Source organism: Balaenoptera ricei, chromosome 20, assembly GCF_028023285.1.
Source record: "Balaenoptera ricei isolate mBalRic1 chromosome 20, mBalRic1.hap2, whole genome shotgun sequence".
Lineage (NCBI taxonomy): Eukaryota > Metazoa > Chordata > Mammalia > Artiodactyla > Balaenopteridae > Balaenoptera > Balaenoptera ricei.
In genome coordinates this window covers 24,619,604-24,635,602 of record NC_082658.1, presented here as the reverse complement: position 1 = coordinate 24,635,602, position 15,999 = coordinate 24,619,604, and the positions used below count along the sequence as shown (strand labels likewise).

At 56.3% G+C, this 15,999-nt stretch overlaps 1 protein-coding gene across 3 annotated transcripts; it reads right to left on the bottom strand.

Moving 5' to 3' along the window:
* Positions 1-199: 199 nt before the first annotated feature.
* SAMD14 (sterile alpha motif domain containing 14) lies at positions 200-15,422 on the bottom strand. 3 transcript variants are annotated; one of them, XM_059908495.1, is made up of 10 exons: positions 14,863-15,422; positions 11,340-11,394; positions 6,282-6,448; positions 5,561-5,849; positions 4,754-4,841; positions 4,590-4,664; positions 4,324-4,483; positions 2,994-3,113; positions 2,751-2,906; positions 200-1,895 (listed from the first exon to the last, which is right to left on the bottom strand). In XM_059908495.1, the coding sequence occupies exons 2-10, from the start codon at positions 11,380-11,382 to the stop codon at positions 1,740-1,742; spliced, it is 1,254 nt and encodes a 417-aa protein (XP_059764478.1). In that variant the 5' UTR covers positions 11,383-11,394; positions 14,863-15,422; the 3' UTR covers positions 200-1,739. The 3 variants fall into 3 exon arrangements, with proteins under 3 accessions (XP_059764478.1, XP_059764479.1, XP_059764480.1); XM_059908496.1 differs by lacking the exon at positions 14,863-15,422 and adding an exon at positions 12,130-12,195; XM_059908497.1 differs by lacking the exon at positions 11,340-11,394.
* Between the last annotated feature and the right edge of the window lie 577 nt (positions 15,423-15,999).

Below are 15,999 nucleotides of genomic sequence, written 5' to 3'. Positions count from 1 at the left end.
TGCAGTCCCTGTGACCAACACATGACGCTCTCGGGACACCTGATCCCAGCTCAGGACATGGTTCAGTGCGTGCCGAGTATACCAGCGGCCACAGCTGTCCATTCAGAGCACTTGACAGTGCAACACCCAGGGACAGAACTGTGGCCTCCCACATTCGGGGCCCAGCCCAACCCCCAGCTGGGGCAGACAGAAAGGTCACTGGCACATCATAAGTGTTTATTGAAATAAACTGAGTACCGCCTCCCCCTTCACATGCAGGTGGGCACCCAGATAACTCCTGATGGCTTCAAGGACCTGGGAACTTTTCACCTTCCCCACTGGCCCCTCCTGTGGGCCCAGGTGGTACTGATGCCCCCATATCTCAGTCCCCTCTCTGAAGCCCCTCTCCCGGCACAGATAGCAGAGAGGAGGAAAGGACTGAGACCCAGGAATAGGGGTAGCCCTCAGGCCACAGCGCTTGGGCTGGAACGAGGGGAGTAGGCATGCATCGGGTCCTGTCCACCGCTCCAGGCGGATGGGAGGAGGTGGAGGGAGGTCTCTAATCGGAGGCCCCTGGCCTCATTGTTAACTCCGGCCAGTGCTCCAGAAGCTGGGCTAGCCTCTGGCCAGCACCGTACCTGCACACTCCCTCCCTACAAGGACAGATGGCTTGCTCTGGGCTGCTGGGATAGACTCCACGCCCACCCAGGGAGCTGGCCCCACCCCTCCCTGTGGCCCAGGAACTGGAGCCCGCACCGTCTGCCAGTTCTGGAACCCACTGAGGCCTCGCTAGGGACCAGGGCCAGATGGGGGATGGCTGATGAACCTTTCCAATTTAGCAGCTTCCGGGGGACCTCCCAGATTTTGCCTCTCTGCTTGGCTGGGATGAGGATTCACCAGTTCAGGACCATCTAGGCATTGGTAGGGGGTGTCTTCTGTGGCCACCAGCTCCCAAGTTTGCTCTGTCCTCAGGGAAGGCCCAGGTGGCCTCTGAGGGAGCAGCAGAAGTGGGCCCAGCTTGGAGAGTGGGTCAAAGACCAGGCTTTGAATGGGCCTCAGGAGGGGCAGACCTGCAAGGGCATTATCTCACCGCTGAGACCCACAGGACAGGGACAGGGAAGAGGAGGAGCTTTGCCTCCTCCCTTCCTTCTCCTAAAGTCCTTGCAAAGATGATGTGGGGTAATCATGCTGCTTTCTCTGCTCTCCTGTTGAGGAGTGCAGACTGGGAGCCTACCTTGCGTGCAACTTGCTGCAGGCCCACCAGCCTCCCTGCGGAGCAGAACAGAGCTCTCCTGACACACAGTCACCTGGGAGAGCTGGAAAGGAACTGCTTTATCTACCTGCTCCTGCAGAGATGCCCAGCCCACCTCTCTGAGCCCAGGGCTTCTGGAAGGTAAGCAGGCCTCCTAATTCACTGCTGGTCCCAGGACCACCATGGCCTGAGGGCAGAGGGTCAGAATGACTCAGGCACTTCTGGGCTCCCAGACTTGCTTCAGCCCTGGCTTCTCTGCCCGTAATCTGCCACTTCCCCCAGGAACTCTGTGCCAAACAAGTCCTTGAAATGGGATTTATTACTGGGTCCTCCCCCTGGGGTCTCCCTTTCTGAGGAATCTGGGTCCAGACAGAAGACAGGGTGAGAGGGCTGTTCCTCCTGAGAGCATGGGGCCAGGCCAGCCCAAGCCTGGTGCCCAGGCCCCACTTCCCCGGGCGGCCTGTGCCCTCAGAGCCCAGCAGCCGCCAGTGCCCGCCCGCCCGTCCCCCTAGCTCCTCTTGGCCTCCTGCTCCCTGCGCCGGAGCTTCTCACGCTGCCGCGCAGCTTTCTCCTGGGCCTTGCGCTCCTTCTCCGCGGCCGCTGCCAGCTCCTTCAACTTCCGCTTCACGAGCGCCCGGTCATGTGAGTGGCTGAGCCCCAGGCTCTGGGGGAGGAATCCAAGGGTGAGGGGGAGAGCCCCGGAGCCACCCGGGCCTGGCCAGCCCAAGCCCCGGGTTCTCTGTGCCCCAGGTGTACTCTCTCTGGAGCTCTGCCAGCCCTCAGCCTCCACCTCCCAGACCTGCTGATGGATCAGAACCCTCAGGGCAAGAATTTGGAATGGGAGTGATTGGGAGAGATGAGGGTAGAGGGTTCCAGGGCCTTTGCCCCCTCCCCACCCCAATCCTTGGCTCCCACTCCTCCACTCAGGATTTCAACCTTGGCATGACCCTGCCTGATCCCCTGAGGCCCAGAGACGGGGAGCAAAATGTCCAAGGTCACACAGCTAGTCAGTAGCTGAGTCCCCTCTCCATTCCAGAGACTTCCTGGGGGGCTCTTCGCACCACTGCTTCCCCAAGCAGCTCAGCAGAGGGTGCACGACAGGCCAGAAACCCCCAGTACAGAGATGAGAGAGACACCCCCTGCCGCCCCCCGCCCCGACTTCCCTCCCACAACCACCAGCCTCCAAGATTCTTAGTCTTGGAGACTAAGACTCCAAGAATCAGGTGAGATGACCAGGGGAGACTGATTAGAGTCAAGAGTCAGATGATAGGATAGTCTTCAAGGTCAGAGGTCAACCTGGAGATTGGGCTGGAGCTTGAAGGTCAAACTGAGGAATTGGGCTGGAGTCAGACTGGGAACCCATGCTAGAGAGCAACAATCAGGCCGAGGATCTTGCCTAGAGGTCAGAGGCCAGGGCAGTGGTCTTAAAGAGAGTGGAAAGGTCAGGACGAGGGGAATCCTAATTCTTGAAGGTTGCCTTAGGCTCTGGCTGGGTCGTGGCCCTTCTACTCTAACCCACCTTCAGTTTGCTTCCATCCAGCTGCAGTAGCTGCGGCCCATCCACCTGCCTCGCAGCAAACTCAGCGGCATACTGCTCCAGGTTGAGGCTGTGCAGCCACTGGCCCACCTGCTGACTGGTCCAGTGGTAGATGGTGGGGAGAGGTTCATCCAGAAACTGGGGCGGAGACCAAGGAGCGTGAGGGGGGAAGGCGTGGCCTGTGGCCCGCACACCTGGCTGTGTCAGATGTCAGGGCCTGCTTACCTCGTCCGAAGACTGGGACAGTGTGTGGTAGGGGTAGGAACACTTGGCCGCCTGCCGGGGACCACTTGGAATCTTGGGGCTGCTGCTGGGGGGTGTGGAGTCATCACTCAGAGTGGATTCCTAGACAGGAGGGGGGCATGCTGCTGAGGAGAGATCTCACCTCCAAGTGCAAGGCAGTCACCCCCGACCCATCACCCCCATCCAGATGAAGCTGAAGTCCAGGGCTGGGCACCAGGAGTTGCTCAGGGCCCTTGTACATGAACCAGGAGCTAGGCGGGCACACAGGGCGTGGTGACTCGTGCGAGGCATCGGATCTGAGGCCTCTGGGAGGACGTGGGGCTAGAACTGAGCCAGGCAGAGTAGTTAGCAGGAATGGAGGAGGTCAGACTGGTGTCGCTTTCTAGACAGCTGACTGGGGTTCCCTCGCGCTGGGTCAGATGTCTCTGCCTTGTGCCTCCCCAGCATGGCCTCTAGCACCCTGGCTTGTAAAAACCTGGTTAGATGTCTTTGTCCTCACTGGACTGTGAGCTCTGTGAGGGCCTGGGCTGTGTCTGTTCACCAGGGCCCAGCACAAGGGAAGGAAGAAAGGGAAGGACCCCTTCTCCCCTGAATTTCCAGTTTTCTGATCTCCTCTGACCCAGCTGCCCATAAGGAACAGAATCACAGAACAAGCACAGGGCTGGGGGTCATAGAGCCTGGCACCTAAATCCAACTGAGTCTGTAGGCAAATCCCTTCAGTCTGGGCCTGCATTTGCTCATCTGTACAATGGGGGTTAGTGTGTCTGCCTTCCCCACTTTCACTGAGCCTTTGTGAGAGTAAAGCAAAAACATGCACTCGGAGCTTTGTAGACTGCGGAGTCCTGGTGAATGTAAACATGCTCTTTCTTGCTTCTGCTACTCGGTCTCACTTCTCCCACAGGGTTGTGAACTTTCTGAGCACTAGCTAGGTTGGGGTCCTGTTCATCTCTGCTTCCCCTAAGCATCTCCACACCACACATGTAGCCCAACTCCTAAGACAGGACATGGGACCAGAACTGAGCCAGGCAGAAGAGTTAGCAGGGATAGAGGAGCTCTCAGGCTGGGTGTGTACTAGGGGATCATGGAGGCAGCAATGAACGGATCAATGAAGGAACCACTCAGCATATAAACAAGTGAATGAGTGAATGCCTGAACTCAGAAACTGGATGAATTAATGGATCACTGAATGGCTCCATGGACAGACAGATGGACTCCAGGGATGCCTGGATCCCAGCCCAAGCCAGGGTGAAGTATGTCTTCATGTCACCCGAGTCTGGGGGCCAGTATGGGGGCCAAAAGGCCACGCACTCACCTGAGAAGCTGACTTCTTAGGGCTGAAGCCCTCGTGTTTAGGGGAGCAGGCCGGGGAGATGGTGCTGCCAGAACACGCCGAGCCCTTGCCACTGTCTGTGAACCAGGAAAAGGGCAGGAACGGGGAGCCCCCTGACCTGCCGGACCCCTCCACCGACTCCCTGTGGAGAGAGTGCCCTGCATGGGTGTGGGCACCAAGGCAAGGGCTGGGGCCCACAGGGAGCTGGGGGCAAAAGCTGTGGCTGAGGGGCTGTGGGTACCTCTTACCTGCTGCCCATGGACAGGCGGTTGCTGCCCTTCTCCTTCCGGCTCTTGCTAGTGGATGCTCGGCGTAAGGTGACCCTGTGGCGAGGGCAAGGGGGAGTGGGACGGTGCTGCCCGCTATGCTACCCCATCCCCAAGCCTTTGTTCTCGGCCCCTCGTCCACTCACCCCAGGTCCAGGAACTTTCGGCGAGTCTTCTTATCCAGGCCAATGGTGGGGCTGGCGGGCTCAGGTGGGCTGGCATCCCGGCTGTCATCTTTTGCGGAAGAGAAGGAAGGAAGTAGCCTGTGTGGTGGCTTGTCTGCCTCTTGCAGCTGCCAGTGAGGTGGCAGGAATTCTCTCGACTTAGAATCAGGCAACCTGGCTCTGGTGCCCTTCACTAGCTGTGTGACCTAGGACAAGTCACTACCTTCTGAGCTTCCTGCATCTCAAATATGGGGATAATGACACTGCCTATTTCATGAGACCTAATAGGATGTTGATGAAAGCCTTATACAAACAATAAACCACTCTGAAAAAGTAGGGACCACTACTCTTTACTGTTAATTTTATCTTGTCCAACTTGTAGCCAACCTTCTCTCTTGGCTCACATGTCACTTCCTCAGAGAAGCCTTCCAGGATGCTCTCAACTATTCCCAGGATGCTTTCACGCTGATACATGCTCTCCCGCCCCGCGCACTGTTTCTCACATGGCACTTAATACAGCTTGTAACTATACGTTTAATCAATGGATGACTTGATTGCTTCTCCTCGAACCTATAAGCCCCGTGAGGACGAGAACTGCATCTGCTTGCTCTTTTTGTCTCAGTGCCCAGCAATGTCTGGCACATATTAAGGCGCTCGGGAAATGAGTGAAAGAACCGTGGTCTTTATTCCGCACCTTCCCCAGCCACCCTGCCCCTCGGATCCCGCCACGCACTTCGGCGCGCAAGGGACCGCTTGCCAGCAGGGGGCGCCGCGCCGCCCGCCGCTCACCTTCGCTGTGCGGCTCAGCGCGGGGATGGCGGCGCACGAAGCTGGGCGAGCTGTCGGACGAGGGCGCGGAGCGCGGCGGCGAGCAGGAGGCGGCGGCCAGGCCCTCGTGCGAGGTGGCGTTGTGCAGGGGCCGGTAGCGTGTGAGCGGCGAGGGCGGCGGCTCGTCCTCGTCCAGGCTGCGCCGCAACCCCGGGGGCTCCAGGCAGAAGGAGCTCCCGGCTGGGGACCCCGGGCCCGAGTGCAGAGGCGAGCGCAGCCGGTGCAGGGGGCTCCCGCAGCCATCGGTCACCTGGGGAAGGGGCAGCCGCTCACCGCCAACCCTCCTCCCCTCTTCCCGGAGGGGAGCCCGGGCTCCTAGGTCCTTACGGGGCCTGGAGGGAGGGTTTCCTCGTGCCTTGGGCCGAGAGGTGGCTGAGCAGCGAGAGGTGGGAAATGGGACTTACGGTCACATAGGCTGGGGCTGGATCCCACCTCCTACACTTACTAACTGTGTGACTTTGTTAGTGAACCTCTCAGAGCCTCAATTTCCTCGTCTGGAAGATGGGGATAATACCTTCCTTGAAAGGATGAGATGAGCCAGAATTGAACTGCAGCTAATATTTGTTAGCCTTATTATGTCAGAAGTCTAGGGGTGTGGTTTCCCTGGAAGAGTGGTTTGGAGGGATTATCCAGGGGCAAGAAGGGTGGGTGGGGTATGTGCGATTGGGTGGATTGCCCCAACCTTGCCTCCGGGCCCATCGGAGCCTTCACCATCCTCTGCAGAGCTGGCACTGTCCCGAAGCCTCGAGCGGGAGGGCCTGTGTCTCCGGCCCTTGGCCAGTAGTTGGGCTCGGGCCTTGTGTAAACTGCTGTCCAGTCTGACGGTCTCTGGCACAGCCAAGTCCAGGTCTGCAAACCGGGGAAGAGGGGCAGAGACCAGACACATGAGGACAGCAATCCCGGAGGCCCACCTCAAGTGGCCACCTGCACTCACACCCAGGCATTCAACAAATGTCTCCAAGCGCAGGGCACTGATAGTCCTATGAGATGGAGAGCTGGGTCTTTCACAGTCTCGCAGGGAGCTGGACATGTCAGCTCATACATACAGTGTGTGATGGAACCTCTCACAGGCACAGAGGACAGGGTGGCTCTGTTTGGATGGGTTGGAGGAGGAAACACCAAAGCTGGGTCTTAAGGTCTGGATGGGAGTTTACAAGAGAGGAGGTTGGCAAAACTGGTATATGCAATGCTGGGAGGAAGGGAAGCTGGGGGCGGGGCACCTCCAGGGCAATGGGGGGGCAGGTTTGTGGAGGGAAGGACTGGAGGATGAGGCCGGAGAGAGCATGGTTGTAATTGCTACCACTGAAGAAGTGCCAACTACACGCCAGAACGTACATACATCACCTTGTCTACTCAGAACAACCCGCAGGCTAGGGACAGCTGTTATGTACATTTCACAGATGAGCAAACTGAGGATCAGAGAGTTTAAGTCTCTTGACTGAGGCCAGCAGCTAGCAATGGTCTGGGATTTGAGCCTGGCTAGTCTAGCTCCAGAGGTTGGCCGTGCTGGGGACACTGGCTTGCTGTGCCATGCTCAAGGTCACACTCAGAGACAGCACTGCTGAGCATCTAGAGGGCTCACAGTTAACTGGAGCAGAGGGACCCCCATAAGCTAGTGGTGGTGGCAGAGAGGAAAGCCTACAGACCCCTGAAGCCTATCTCTCCCATCCTGGGGTCCGTGGCCCAGGGCTAGGTCCTGGATGAGGACATGGCGGAAGAGTAGGCAAACCCAACAGATTATGCATAGACCCTACTGCTCCAAGTTTCACTTTCCATTTGCTCCACCGGAGAATGCAGCCTTCACTCTGCAGTGACCCTGAGCTTCTCCAGGCAGAACAGGTTCTTCCCAGACCTCAGCAAGGGTTAAGACCTTTCTTCACCACTCCACCCCTCATGATCTCAGGGACCCCATCCCATCACTCAAGGCCCTGCCTTGCCTGCTCCTCTTTCTCTTGTCTGCAGACACCCCCTAAGCCACCCCAGTGGCTGAACTACTACCTATACCTATTTCCAACTCTGATCCCTCCCCTGAATTCCAAGTCTGGGCACCTCAGCACCTGCCAGGGAACTTACCATGTCAAAATCACCCAGGGACCTCAAACTCAACCCATCAAACGAACCCACCACCTTGCCTCAAACTGGTTCTCTGTCCCTGGCTCACTGAAAGGCCCCACTGTCCACCCAGTCACTCCTCTCAGACCCAGTTGGTAATTCATGTGTCCAGCTGCCTACTTGACACCTCCACTTGGATGTCCAATGGGCATCTTCAACGAATATGTCACAGTTGGACTCCTGACCTCCCCACCCCCTAAGCTGCCCGGTCTGCCCATCTCAGTGAATGGCATCTCCATCCTTCCAGCTGCTCAGGCCAAACCGCTGGAGTCACCTGTGACTCCTCCCTCTCCCTCTCACCCTGCAGACTGCGATCCATCCACAATTCCTGTTAGCTCTACTTTGGAAATAGATCTAGACATGCTGAAATATTTATGGTGAAATGACATGATGTTTTGGGTTAGGTTCAAAATAATCCAGGAGACTAGGAGTGGAGAGTGGAAGGGGATATAGATGAAACAAGACTGTCCAGGAGTTGATGATGGTTGAGGTTGAGTGATGAGTACGTAAGCGTATGATGGGGTACATTGTGCTAGTCTCTCTACTTTTGACTTCCCACAGTAAAATATTGTGTATATGTGTCTGTATATACACACACTTACATACATGCATACATGTGGGGGGAAGGAGGAGGGGAGAGGAAAGGAGAGGGAGAACACACAGCATTCCTGGTCTAGGTCACTACCACCTCTTGCCTCCATTATTACAGATCATCCCGGCTGGTCTTCCCTCCGCCTCCCTTTCCTATTTACAGTCTATTTTCAACCCAGCAGCCAGAGTGATCCTGATAAAACATGTCAGCCCGTGTCACTCCTCTCTCTGCCCAGAACCCTCCAGTGACTTCCATCGCTCACAGAGTAAGAAGCCGAGTTCTTACCACGGCCTCCAGACTCAGGCAGCTCAGTGACTCTCTCCCTCTTCTTCCCTCTGCTCCAGCCACCCTGGCCTCCTGGCTCTTCCTTACACCAGCTATCCTGCACCTCAGGGCCTTTGTACTTCCTCTTCCCTTTCCTGCAAGGCTCTTGCCACCGATTTCTGCACAGTTCTCTCTCTCACCTCCTTCAAGTCTCTGCTTAAATGCTTTCTCTCACTGAGAGACCACCCAATTTAGAATACCCCCCAGGGGCTTCCCTGGTGGCGCAGTGGTTAAGAATCTGCCTGCCAATGCAGGGGACACGGGTTCGAGCCCTGGTCTGGGAAGATCCCACATGCCGCGGAGCAACTAAGCCCGTGAGCCACAACTACTGAGCCTGCGCGTCTGGAGCCTGTGCTCCGCAACGGGAGAGGCCGCGACAGTGAGAGGCCCGCGCACTGCGATGAAGAGTGGCCCCTGCTCTCCGCAACTGGAGAAAGTCCTCGCACAGAAACGAAGACCCAACACAGCCATAAATAAATAAATAAATAAATAAATAAATAAATAAATAAATAAATAAATAAATAAATAAATTTATTAAAAAAAAAAAAAGAATACCCCCCAAACCCCCACTGCTAAATTTTTTCCTATATCATTTGTCATTCTCTGGCCTACCATATAGTTTACTAATTTAGTTTATTGTCTCTCTCCACCCATTAGAACGTCAGCTCCATGAAGGCAGACATTTCTCTATTTTGTTCATTGCACCAACACAGGCATAGAATGGTGTGTGTGTGACACGTGTGTGAGAGAGTGTATGTGTATATGAGTGTTCTAAGTGTTTTACAATTACTAGCTCATTTAAACCTCCCCACAACCCAAGGAGGAAGAGACTCCAAGAATCCCCAGGGCAGCCTTAATTTGCCTGAGGGTATAGGGCTGGTGAAGGGCAGGCCAGGGTTATAGGCCTTCCGGCTCCGGATCCAGAGGCTCAGGGTGTAACTACCAAGCCCTCTCTACTTCCTCTGAGGCAGAGATGGGAGTGACTTGTGAGTCCAACCCCTCACTTTACAGGCCCTTACTTTCCTTGGAGAGGAAGGTTTGGCCCAGGGTGCAGAGGGAGTTAAGGACAGTAGGCAGGGCTCCTGGAGGGAGCTGATGAACATCCTCGACCAGTCCAGCGCGCAGCTGGTGCCTAGCCGCCCTGGGCCATGGAGAAGGGCTCTCTGCACCTGAATCTGGGCCACATCAAAACCATGGTCATCTTACCGTGGAGGGTCTAGGGAGCAAAGGAACTCCTAAGGGGCTTGGGGCTTTTTGAGGCAAGGTGGGGCCAGCCTCTCCTCTGGTCCCTTACTCTACCAGGCCCTCATCACCTTGTCCATCCCTCCCATCATCTCGCTGTCCCTCTCCCTCTCTCCCTGGGAGTTAGCCCGGCCCCCCGGGCAGTGGGAAGTCATGAATATTTCATCACCTTTCTCTTCAGGAAGGCCGCCAGGCAGGCAGCTACCTCAGCAGGTAAGGTAGAAGGAAAACAGGAAGGGTTGGGGGAGTGGGGGAGTGGGGGGGTGGAGGGGTGGTGGAGAGGGGAGCGGAGGCCAAAAAGCCCAAGGAATGGGGAGCTCGCCTCTGCCAGGCCAGAGGTCAGGCTGGGCCTGTGTGGGGATGGAGAGACTCAGAGTCTGAGGCCCAGAGACAGTTCGAGGCTGGGGGCGTCCCCGAGGCAAAGCCTCCGTGCACAGGCCCCAGGGAGGCCAGTCTGGGAAGCAGTTCCCCAGGAGCCCGGAGGCAGCAGTTCTGGCGGGCGGCGTTGGCATTGCCAGGGCCTGTGGCAGCCACAGGGGAGAGACAGGTGAGCGGGGAGGGGGGAGGAGGAGAGGGCAAGGAAGGTAGAGATGAGAGGCAGGGGAGGAGAAACTGGAGGCCCTGTGGCATTCCACAGCTAGGAGCCCCTCCCAGCTGAGAGTCCTGAGGGCTGCATACTCGAGCTTTCTGCCTCCACCGCGCCCTCCACGTTCCTCCACCTTCTTTTGCTCACTGACTCCTCCACCGAACCCAGCTGGTAAACAGCCTTTCCACCCCAGTGCATACTGGGAACTCTGCCCTGTCAGTGGTCTTTCTCTAATCCACACAATAGAAAGACTGCAGCGGGTAAATGATGGGGTGTGGGGGGTGTCCATGCACCCTAGTGAGAACAGAGGGGGGTCGGTCTGGGGTTGCCCCTGGGGGTGTAGATGCTGAGTGTGTGTTAAGCATTTTTGATTTCCCTGCACATCCATGCAGATGAGGTCCCTTATTTATGCAGCTCGGAGGTAACCTGTGTCACCTGTGCTGGGGAATACTGGTGTACAGCACAGTGGCTGCCAGTAGGGAGTTAGGCAGTCTGGAGTTTTAGTCCCAGCTCTGCCACTAACCTGCAGTGTGATCTTTAAAGCAAGTCATTTCTGTGCTCCGTGTCCTACGCTTAGGACAAGTGGGCACACTCCTTAGCCTTGCTGTGAGGGTTAAATGATACAGTGCATGTGAAATGGGGCTGCTAGCCTAGCACCTGGCATGAGACAAGCAGTTAATAAATGGGGACCCTTATTATCATCGTTGTTGTTGTAATTGGATATCTACTCAGATAACGGTGACAAAAACTCAGCCTGTAAGGCCAAAATACACACACACACACACACACACACACACACACACACACACACACTGAAGTTCCCAGGACTCCTCTTCCCCAAAGCCCGATAGCCTTGGCTAGAGATACAGCCAAACAGAACTTACCAAAAACCTCATCCGCAGGTTCTCGGAGCTTTGAAGAAGCCATGACTTAAGAGAGCTGGGAGGACAAGAGGCGAAAGAGGAAAAAAAGACCATGGATAAGAGGTTCAGGTTGGTGCAGGCAAGGGAGCTGCCACTGGCTACCTGCTCCTAGCCTTCTGGCCCTCACCTCTCCTTACAACTCTTTCTCTGGCCCCTGAAAGAGAAATCATCTGAACCACAGCCCAGATTGTTGGGGCAGGCAGGAGGTAGAAGCAAGTCCAGGGTATAGACACAGGCTGTCCTGTAGCCCTGGTCCGAGCTGATTTGCTGAGTGCCTCCACACGGGTCACTGAACTTCTCCCCGTCACTGTCTTGGGCCCCTCCATCATTAGCATTCCCTAAAAGCTTTTAATCATCATAAGCTGTCCAATATCAAATCTGGGAGAAATCTTGGAGGCTATTAAATCCAATCCTCTCATTTTACAAATAAAGAAAGAGAAAGGAGAATGACTGATCTAAGATCACATAATAAGTTAATGGCAAGATCAGAATGAGAACCCATGTTCTTCCATCCGCCCACCTACTTACCTCCCTACTTATCCATGCATCTACTTGCCTATTCACCGTCCACTCATTCACCCATCCATCATCTGTCCAACCATCTATCTTTCCAGCCACCCATCCATCCACCATCCACCCCGTCCAACCATCCACCCATTTTTACATCCGTCAATTTATACCATCCACCCATCCATCTTCCCATCCATCACCCAGTCCTGCCTCCCCCCACTCTCATCACTGGTGCACTCACCACCTGTCTCCCTGAACATGAGCTGTTCAGGAAGCTGGCATCATCAACAGGGCCACTGTTCTTGACAAAGTCACAGTTCTCACAGTTCAAGACAGACTCACAGATGCAGAAGGGTATAAAGAGTACCCATAGCAGAACAGTGTAGAGCCAAATCTCTATGATGCATCAAATATGTTCTGGGAAGAAATATGGATGGATAGGGGTTTTGTTTTGTTTTGTTTGCGGGAAGTAAGAAAGGAAGGGCAGGTGGGAAAGCAGGATATATGTAGCTGAAACAATTTGGGCAGGCTTCCTAGCAGATGTAGGATTGCAGCATCCCTAAACCAAAGCCTGGGTGTTAGAGAAGCAGGGGAATACCAGATGAGGGGAGAAGGAGGAAGCTCAGGGTTAGGGGCATACTGCATGCCTGGGACATGATCTCCAATTACTTCTAACACTCAGGTCCCCATGGGGCAGAGCACTGCATTAGACCGCACATTTGACAGGTGTAGGAAAGCTAGGCTACATGCCTGCTTGGTCTTTTCCGATTCTCCTCTTCTGTTATTACATAGATATCATCTCACTGTGAACTGTCCAGGCTTGGGATTCTTAGTATCCCCACTTTACAGATGGGAAAACTGAGACGCAAGAGATAAGAGGCAGAACTCAACCTTGACCCCAGTCTCCTGCCCCTCAGCTCTATCCTGGGTGGTGATCTGCAGTTTTGGAACCTGCTCATGAGGAAAGAACACTGCTGGGAGAAGGGACAGGGGTAGAGGTAAGGGAGTTGATCCATACTCGCTAGGACCGGATAAGCTTCAAAACTACCTCCACCCCAGGCTCTGTGGATGCTTGGGGCTGCAAGCAGGAAATGAGGTGTGAGAAGGAGCCAGGATGTGGGCCCTCCAGGAACCCTCCTGTCATTCTTCAACCCTGGGTGCTAGTAACAGAGAAGTTCTAGAACCTCTCTTCCTGTCCTGAAGGGGTAGATGGGAAGAGAGGCTGCCCCTAAGAATGAACCAAATTCCCTCCTTCAATCACAAAGCTCATCTGACCAGGACCTAGCTGCCACCTCCTCCAGAAAGCTGTCCTAGATAGCCGTCACTCCTCTCATTTGTCTATATAATTGCTAAATCCACTCTTCCCCACCACTAGGAAATGAGTAATTTTTCATACTTCGTTGATTCCCTAACTGGGTCATATCTCCCCCACATCAGATGGGAGCTCCTGAGGAGAAGGGTCAGTATTCCCCATCAGAAGAGGGACTCTCTGAAGATAAGAACTGCCTCTCCCATCAGAATGGAGGCTCCCTGAGGTTGCTTCCTCTCTTAGACCACCTGAGAATGGAGAGCCCATGTGCTCTTTATTCAAGGTCCCAGTTTAGGGTGGAGGCCCTCTTGTGGATGCCATCCTCTTTCAGGTACCCTCTGGGGTGGGCTGGGGCTTCCAGCTCACATCAGTGCCGAATGAATTCTGATTCAGCACAAACTGCTTTCTTCAACAACTAACTCCCTGGGGTGTGTATGGGAGACCCTCCCTACGCTGTCCCTTGGGGAACTCTGGGAAGCATGACATCAGAATGTCACCAGGCCCTTCCCACCCCCCCTTCCAACACTGAACCTTGGAAAATTAGACATCCCCCCCATTTACACTCCTACAACATTATACTCCTACACACACATGCATGCACACACACACACACACACACATGCCACACTCATACATGCACATTCAAACCAGGTAACCGCTACAAGGTGGAAATGAACCTGTTCTCTGGACACAGTCTGGGCTCTGACTCTACCAGGCCACTCCTTCCTCCCAAAACTTCCCAATTCCCAGAGGAAGAACACCAATAACCTTTGACCCTTCCCTATGAGAAAGGGAGGTAGGTGAACTCTAAGTTTCCTGGGACCCAGGGGAAGGAGAAAGACAAAGAAAGGGTACACAAGCCCTGGAGAGGAAATGGGGAGCAGGACAGAGACAGGTTGGTGGAAAGTCAGTCTACAGAGCTGCAGAGAAGAGGAAGAAAGAGCAAGAAGGAGATGAGCCTGAGAGCAGCAGCAGCGGGGCCAGGGGAAGAAGCCGTAGAGACAGGGCTCCAGCAGCCCTGAGTGAGGCCCCGGGGAGGCGTGGAGAAGAGCGGAATCGACTGCCAGGAGAGAGGCGGCCCTCAGTGGGGAAGGAAAGAGGAAAGGGGCCCTGGAAGAGGAGAAGGAGCCCAAGAAAGAAGTGCAACTGGGGAGGGATGGTTGGGAGAGGAGGCTGGGGCAGGGGGAGGCAGTGTGGAGCTAGAGAAAGGGGTGACCCCCCTCCCATAAGGCCCAAGCTGGGGGCATCCAGCAAGCACCGCTGGAGATGGGGTGGGGGTGGAGGACAGGGCACCTTCTGAACTCTCAGGGCCCCTATCGCCCAATCAGAGCCAAGTGGCTAGTTCTGTCCGATCCATTAGTCCAACTCCGCACCAGGCAAGAAGGGGTTAAGCTCTCCCCCCTCCCCCAACACCAGTTTTTTTTAAAAAAATTAATCTCTCCGGACCTCGGGCAGAGGGAGAGGATTAGGGACACAAATCCTATCTCCACTCCATCTCCTAACAGCGCAGAACCCTAGCTCTGTGCGGGCCCCCCTAGGGACAGGGGAAGAAAGGTCCTTGTCTCTTCGCCCCATCCAACCCCACTCGGGTTCCCACCGCAAGCCGGAGACCCCCAGCTCCGCTTCCCCGTCCACCTTGGGGCTCTTGGGGTCCCAATACCTCACCTCCAGCATCTGTCATCTTCAGCGTCCGGCGCCTCAGAAACCCCTCAGGCCCATGGTGTTTGGGGCTGGGGCCAGGCAGGAGAGGGGCGGGGGACAGTCACCCCGGCCTCGGGGGGCTCCGGGCTGGCTCCATCCGCTCCATCCCGGGAGCAGGGGTAGGGGTCAGCGAGGGGGGTCTTGGAGCCGGAGGGAATGTGGGGGTGGGGGTGGGGGAGTTCGGAGAGAGAAGGAGAAGGTTTGCAGGAAGCAGGAGGCACGGCGGGAGGGGCTGGACCAGGAGACCTGACGGGAGGATGCTCCGTGCGTGTGTGTGCGTGTGTGTGCGTGTGTGTGCGAGTGTGTGTGTGTGTGTGTGTGAGAGAGAGAGAGGAGAGGAGAGGAGAGGGAGGGAGAGAGAGAGAGAGAGAGAAACCGTCTCCCCGCCCCGCCCGGCTGGACGCGGGGTCCCCCGCCTGGAAGGCAGATACTCTTAGCGTCGTGTCAGCGGGGATCCGCGGGGGTCCCCAGGGAAGGGGCGATGAGGGGGCGCGTGGCGGGGAGGCCGGGCGCCCGGGAGACAAAGAACGGGAGGGAGGGAGGGAGGGAGGGAGGGAGGGGCGGAGGCAGCGGGAGCACGGGGGAGGGAGGAGGCGGCCCCGGCCGGCGGAGCCGGGCGAGGGGATTCTAGTTACCGCTACTCCTCGGCCCGCGAGAGTCGGGGCCGGTGTGAGCGGCCGGAGATGCGGCCGCACCTTAGGACCTACGGGGCTTTTGCCTCCTCTGCAAGGCCTGTGAGGGCTCCTGATTCATCCATTCAACAGACGTCCACAGAGCAGTCGGATGCGCCGAGGCCCGAGGGGACCGTGGAGAACAGAGCCGACCTGGTCCGGGGCCGTCGTGGCTCGCAGCGTTGTCAGGGGGACGGACGGACGAGTGGGGAGGCCCTCACGAGAGCGGGTGCTGTGAACCTTGGTTCACAGAGGACACTTCAGCGCGGGGAGAGCACACCAGAGGGAGCCAGGCCTCGCCTGGGGGCGGGTGAGGATGGGGGCGGGGGCTGTGTGTGGAAGTGATCCAGGAGGATTCCTGGAGGAGGTGACCTGTTGGCTACTTCTGCAGGCCAGGCCAGGGTAGAAGTGCTAGTGGGACTTGTGGGGG

Bases quoted from the DNA above. Each gene is read 5' to 3' on its own strand.
- SAMD14 (XM_059908495.1), bottom strand. From the start codon at position 11,382: ATGGCTTCTTCAAAGCTCCGAGAACCTGCGGATGAGGTTTTTG. The intron at 3,114-4,323 runs GTGAGTGCGTGG...CCTCCTGTCTAG, and splicing joins CTAAGAAGTCAGCTTCTCAG to GAATCCACTCTGAGTGATGA. The intron at 1,896-2,750 runs GTGGGTTAGAGT...TTCCTCCCCCAG, and splicing joins TGGATGGAAGCAAACTGAAG to AGCCTGGGGCTCAGCCACTC.